The 7,226-nt window shown below is 35.6% G+C and overlaps 1 protein-coding gene across 1 annotated transcript; it reads right to left on the reverse strand.

Moving 5' to 3' along the window:
* Positions 1-5,436: 5,436 nt before the first annotated feature.
* LOC119675301 lies at positions 5,437-6,135 on the reverse strand. The gene has a single exon (XM_038086496.1). The coding sequence runs from the start codon at positions 6,133-6,135 to the stop codon at positions 5,437-5,439; it is 699 nt and encodes a 232-aa protein (XP_037942424.1).
* Between the last annotated feature and the right edge of the window lie 1,091 nt (positions 6,136-7,226).

The following is a 7,226-nucleotide window of genomic DNA, read 5'->3' on the forward strand; positions in this document are numbered from 1 at the left end:
TTCAAACTTCAACTGGTTTTCGTACGAAAATAAGCAGATACGACCCATCAGAGTCATTGTAAAAAATTTGCATCATTCATGTGAAGAAGAAAGTATTGTTAGCGATTTGCAACAACAGGGCTTCAAAGCATTGAGTGCTAAAAATAAACTTAAACAAAAAACAAAAGAACCATTAGACATATTTCTTCTAACGTTTGAACATAATGAAGACATCAATAAAATATTCGGAATAAAACATATTCTGCACTCAATAGTCAAAATCGAAGCTGTCAAGTCTCCCAAACTTATACCACAGTGTAAAAGCTGCAAGGGATTTGGCCACACTAAGAATTATTGTAACAGAATACCGAGATGTGTTAAATGCACAGGCAATCACCTAACTATTAATTGCATAAAAGATGCTAACGAACAACCAAAGTGTTGCAACTGTGGTGAAAACCATCCTGCGAACTACAGAGGGTGTGTTGTAGCTATTGAACTACAAAAAATTAGAGATAAACGAATAAGTAATCAGGAACAAAATAAAGAACTGCTTAGCAAACCAAAACCACTTTCCACACATACTACAAATAAAAAGCAAAATGTATCTTATGCACAAGCAGTTAAGAGTAATGGTAAAGTTAGCTATGCGAGCAATATGGAGCCAATAGCCACTTCTAGTACGAATAAACAAAATGAAGATGTACTCACACAAATCCTGCATAAACTTCAAAAGCAGGAGGTAGTAGCTAACGCAATACAAGTCCGACTAACTAAGCTAGAACAAAAACTCAACGAAAATTCAAAAAATAAAAAATTAAAAATTGCTTAAGAATTATGACATGGAATGCGAACGGTCTGTTAAAACACCAAGAAGAATTAGAAATATTACTTAACATGGAACAAATCGATGTTTGCCTTGTGTCCGAAACACATTTTACTACACACTCTTTTATAGCATTCAAGAATTATTTCATATATCACACTATACATCCAGATAACTGTGCGAGAGGAGGAAGTGCTGTAATTATTCGAAAAAGCATAGATCATTATGAAGAAAACAAATGTAGTACTCAAATGTTTCAAACAACAACTGTCACTGTAAAAACAAATAATCAGCCTTTGTCAATAACTGCTATTTACAGTCCCCCAAGGCATACCATTACAGCAGAGGAATATAAACAGCTAATAGGAAGACACAAATTCAAGTTTATTGTAGGTGGAGATTTCAATGCAAAACACACTCATTGGGGCTCACGGATCACAACAACAAAGGGAAGAGAACTGTATAAGGCTGCAATAGAAACCGGATTCGAATTCATTTCAGCAGGAAAACCAACTTACTGGCCGACCGATCCAAATAAATTGCCTGATCTTATAGATTTCTTTCTCACTAAAAAAATATCATCAAATTACATGGAAATCAAACAAGGTTTAGATCTGCACTCCGACCATTCGCCAATATATTTAACTTTAAGTGATACAATCATAACGAAAAATCACGGTCCATACCTAACTAATAAATCTACAGATTGGAGCCTTTTTAAAGTGTTACTTGAAGACAGTGTAAACCTCTCAACTCCACTGAGCACTTGTGATGAACTTGAAAGAGACTATGATCAATTCATTAAGCAAATTCAAAGAGCGGCTTGGAGCAGTACTCCTGAATATAAAAGGAAAACTGTAGGGGAGAACTATCCAAGGGAAATTATGAGTCTAATAAAAGAAAAAAGGAAACTAAGGAAAAGATGGCATCAAACCCGATCTCCTCTAGATAAGAGCAGGCTTAATGAAGCTACTAAACGTTTAAAAGCTGAGATTCGTCTCATCAAAAATGAGTCAGTTAAAAATTATATTTCATCACTTGGAGCTGACAAAAAATCAGAATACTCATTGTGGAAATCGACAAAATACTTAAAGAAACCCATTACCTACACACCAACATTTAAAGACAGCAATGGTAAATGGGCTAGAAGCAATGAGGAAAAAACCGAAGCTTTCGCAAATAACCTGACAAAAATATTTCAGCCTAATGATGTACAGTGTGATGAATTACTGACTGTCACAGAGAGTAGAAATCAGCAAATCGATCGAATAACAAAACGCGAATTAAAATCAGCAATAAAAGATTTGAAAAATAAAAAGGCGCCTGGCTTTGACCTTATAACATCCGAAGTTTTAAAACAGTTACCCGATAAAGCTGTTAACAAATTATTAATGCAATTCAATGCAACAATAAATTTAAAATATATTCCTAGCCTATGGAAAATCGCAGAAGTAAAAATGATTCCAAAAGCAGGCAAGCCGCTAGAATGCATATCGTCATATAGACCAATTTCAATTTTACCAACTATTTCGAAGCTCTTTGAAAAGCTATTCTACAAGAGACTAATGCCTATAATAGAATGCGAAAAGCTAATACCAAACCATCAATTTGGTTTTCGTGGTAAGCATTCAACTATAGATCAAGTACACCGCATTGTCGATGAAATTGAAAGGGCTATTGAAGGTAAAAAAGTGTGTTCTGTTGTATTCTTCGATGTCGCACAGGCCTTCGACAAAGTCTGGCACAAAGGTCTTTTGAATAAACTAGAAACATGTTTGCCGTCGTCATATTTTGCGATTTTGAAGTCTTACATTACCTCGAGGTTCTTTTATGTAAAACACGAAAACTGCTATTCAAATCTTTCTGCGATAAAAGCTGGTGTACCTCAGGGCAGTGTACTCGGTCCACTACTGTACCTGCTTTACACAATGGACTTGCCAACAACACCTGAAAATAAAATTGCAACATTTGCAGATGATACTGCTATTTTGGCGATTGCTGACTCCGTTGAAGAATCAATAGCCAAATTACAAACAGCTACAAATTCGTTAGACAATTGGACAAAAAGATGGCGTATCAAACTGAATTCTGCTAAATCTGTTCATGTGGATTTTACAAATAAAAAAATACAGTATCTTCCTATTTCGATTCAAGGTACTCAAATACCATATGCCAATACTGCAAAATATCTTGGTATAACGTTGGACGCAAAACTTCGGTGGAAAGAACACATAAAAAAGAAACGGGACGAGCTTGACATGAAGTTGCGAAAAATGGAATGGCTGATTGGCCGCAAATCCACAGTATCTATGCAAAACAAGATTCTGCTATATAATCAAATTTTAAAACCTGTATGGTCGTATGGCGCTGAACTATGGGGGAGCGCTAGCCAAAGTAACGTCGAAATAATCCAACGTTTCCAGAACAAGGTTCTACGGAACATTTTAAAAGCGCCATGGTACATTAGGAACAGCGATATACATCGCGATCTAAAATTGTCCACAGTCGCTGAAGAAATAAAACAGAAAGCAACAAGACACAAACTGAGGTTGCAGCAACATGTCAACATAGAAGCTGTTAACATCATAACTTCGTATGGACAACAGAGACGATTAAAACGGCGAAATGTCGCTGATATGGCATTGAATTAGAATGTAAAGTAATTTGTGTAGAAAATAAATTGCTTATTTATGTATGTATAGTATTTATCAGATTCAAGCTACTCGTTATTTATAATGTAAATAGTTGTAGCAATAAAAAAAAAAAAAAAAAAAAACACCATTATTTTCTCTGCTTCCTTCTTCTACGAGCTGCCCACTGCTACTATTTCTTTTCACTTCAACTCACTTCAAAGCAACGGAGTTGCCCTGCGCTCTTTTCTTATAACAGCGACGTAACTCTACTACTTTTAATTACTTTTGCGCCACTGTCATACCTACTTTCCTACATATATATTTAAAATAACCACAATTAATCCTGCACCAAAGTCACGATCGCCATGTACAAATGTTAAATCTTTGAAGGATATTTAATCGCCGATATGATTTGGCGTTCCTTCTTTTAACATATATTTTTACTTTAAATAAAAAGAAGTTTTATTTTAGTTGAGAACTTAGTACGCTTCTTATGAGTGCATTTCTAGTTCTGATTTTTATTTTAATCTTTACTTTCGACTTAACCTAGGTACTTAACGACGCAGCGTATGTAGTTTCTTATTTACTAAATATCTTATATTTATATATATATTTTGCTATTATTTATTTTAATATTTTATATGTATTTTTATTTAAGTACAAAACAGCGCAACGTAAGTACTTTACTATTTAATAATTTATTGCTGAGTAAGCGTCTTCGATTCCACTTGTATCGGGTACGCTTACTGTTGATGTTGTTGTATATGCGGTCAATGCCTGGCAAGCATATTGTTAACTCGAAGGCAAAGTGCCGCCGATATGTGTGGTGTCAAATTCCTTTTGTGGAATTATGCATTTGTTTGTAAACAATGCAATGCGCTTGGAAACAATTAGTGTATTTTTATATACACTGCGCATTTAAATATAGAACCACTTATTATTATATTAATTGTATGCATTGCCAATATAACTAACGCAGATACATTACAGTGCAATGTCTTTCGCAGTGATCAAAAACTCTTCTTTAGCCTTCTTGCAATATAATATTTATTTCCGGAATTTCTCATTTTGCGTCTGTAATGTCATTAGCTAAAAAGAAAATTTGCGTCTGCTCCATATACGTCTTCCATTTCCTGGATGCTACGTTAAATTGGTCTATATCTTCGAAGTCCTTCGCCACCACTAAACTTTTTTAAAAATAGTCTGCTCATATGAAATGTTTTATCCTCGAAGCCAAATTTGTTATATTCCTTATTGATTATTAATATATATAACTTACAATTAATATTATGTATTGAGTTACGCGTTTTGACATCCATGTTTTTATGTTTTGACATCCATGCAGTGTTGCCATGATCAATATATCACATTTCACAACAAAAATTTTGAAAAGCTTAATTGATATTATTTTTTTAAGAATATCTAATTTTGATGAGCTTATAAATTTTAACGCAACATTAGGAGTAAAGAAATAAATAAAGAATATACCATTAACGTTTATAATTATCTATAATTTAAAAACACTTAATGCAATGTATCAACGGTTATAGCTAGGCAAATAAGTATTCGTAATTTAATTGCTATGAAATAAATTTTTTTTAAATTTTTAATATATAGCAACAAATTAAATACAAAAATTAAAGGAATAATTCCATAATATAAAAACAATTAAACCGTAAATATAATATATTTATATATGTATATATATGTGGGGTACTAGGTCCCACTCTAGCTTAACTGTTGTGTGTTTATTTGTTGTCGGTCCGGATACAAAAAAGAGCGATGCATGCTTGTGTTTTGCTTTTATACCATTTGAATGCGATGTAATAACGTTGCTATTGTGCTTTTTGTGTCTTATTAAATATTTGTGGTACTCCTCCCTTAGAAGATAGCCGAATGACTATAATGAAGGTTATTTGTGAGTGTGATTTTCGTTTTGTCTATAGCGTCTGACTGCAATGGACTGTTGTTCAATTGAAGCGGGTCTTCTTTGACTTCTTACTTCGTACTTTTTACTGGTAATGTGTCATGCTTTGGGCTAGGATTGAACGTCGGTTCTGCTGAAACATCTGTATTCTTCAGGAATGCTGGCTTTAATCTTTCCATTGATACGCTCAACATTTTGTCACCTACTTCAATTGTGTATACTCGTTCACTTATTTTGTTCAGAACTTTATATGGGTCTGTATATTGTGGTTCTAGTTTTCTAATGAAAATAGGCCTGTTGCTATGATATGCTGCTGGCGTTAGACGTACCTGACGTAAATATTCACGAAGTTTGTTTAGGAAATTTGATTGATTAGGAGGCGTTGATGAAGTTGATTGGGTATTATGTACGAAGAATTCGCCAGGCAGACGAAGGTTAATACCATAAATCATTTCTGCCGCAGATGCTTCTATGTCTTCCTTCACTGTTACTTGTAGCCCTAAAATAACTGATGGGAGTAATTGGAGCAATGTATGTTTCGGCCTTGCCATTAGCTCTGCTTTTAGCGTGTGATGGAATTCCTCTACTATGGCGTTCGCTGCTGGATGATAAGGCGTAGTGCGGATTCGTTTGGTTCCTACCAGGTCCGCCAAAGCTTGAAACAGATCTGTTTCGAATTGTGTTCGCTGGTCTGTTGTTATTACTTTCGGCGCACCAAACCGGGATACCCAGGTTGCGTAGAAATTTACAGCTACTGCATCTGCGGTCATGTCTTTTAATTTTAATTAATTAATATCTTTTAATTAATTAATTATAATTTCTGATTATCGGCTAAACCTGTCAATCATGGTTAACGCGTACCTATGTTATACCCTTAACATTTTGGTAATGTAATTAAATCCAGGTGGACAATCGAGACAGGGGTTGGCAGATCCTGGTTCAGTATGATCGCGTGCCCTATATCAATTCTTGACCAGCAGGAAAGAGCATCGAGTCTAGTTGCAACTATTTTGGCTTGCTCTTTTACAAGAAGCCGAGATGACAGCCAGTGAAGAAGAGCAAAAAGAGCTTGCGTGGGGTGGAGCGTAGAGCACCAGTGATTTGTAGGGCAGCTATCCTTCTAGTTTCGTCAATTAATTTAGTGTGACACGTTTTTTCAGTTGCCTGCCACTAGAAAGCAGCCTCATATAGGAGAATTGGTTCAATAACAGCTGAATAGAGCCAGATTATAATGCGAGGTTGAAGCCCCCAACTGCGACTTTTAGGAATGGTTAACTTGCGAAATGAGTGCATGAAGCGCAGTATCGACAGACTTGCCTTTAGTATAAGCATGCTGTGATGAAGACAAGAGTACCGGGACTATCTTGTTCCTGATATGCAGATCTAGAACTCTCTCCAGTACTTTTAGAAGAAATGAAGACAGACTGATTGGTTTATAATCCTTGGCACTGCAGTCAGTTGTTTTCCCCGCTTTGGGAATGAATACTACTCGAGATACTCTCCAGCAGCTTGGGATATATAAAACAACTATTGTATATGCTTAGGAGCCAGGGGAGGATGATGAATGCGTTCTGTTGAATGTCAGCGGGAATGATGCCGTTCAGACCTGGAGATTTATATAGTAGAAAGATTTTAATGGCCCACTTGATTTGAGTGTTGGTCACTTGAAAAGGATTAGGGTTGACCAGCAGAGATGGCCCAACTTGCGTTGATGTATGAGCATAGGAAGCCATGCTTACTGAGAAGTGAGTGTGTAGAGGAATATAAAGTTTCTTTGCTAGAGTTGGTCCATTGACCATTTGGCGCCCAGATACAATCTAGGGACTTGTGGGTGAAATTGAAGATTTTGCGCAGTCGGCTA

Source organism: Teleopsis dalmanni, chromosome 2 (assembly GCF_002237135.1).
Source record: "Teleopsis dalmanni isolate 2A chromosome 2, ASM223713v2, whole genome shotgun sequence".
Classification (NCBI taxonomy): Eukaryota; Metazoa; Arthropoda; class Insecta; order Diptera; family Diopsidae; genus Teleopsis; species Teleopsis dalmanni.

What these genes read in the sequence shown, in the direction of transcription:
- LOC119675301 (XM_038086496.1), bottom strand. Translation starts at nt 6,135, where the DNA reads ATGACCGCAGATGCAGTAGCTGTAAATTTCTACGCAACCTGGGTATCC.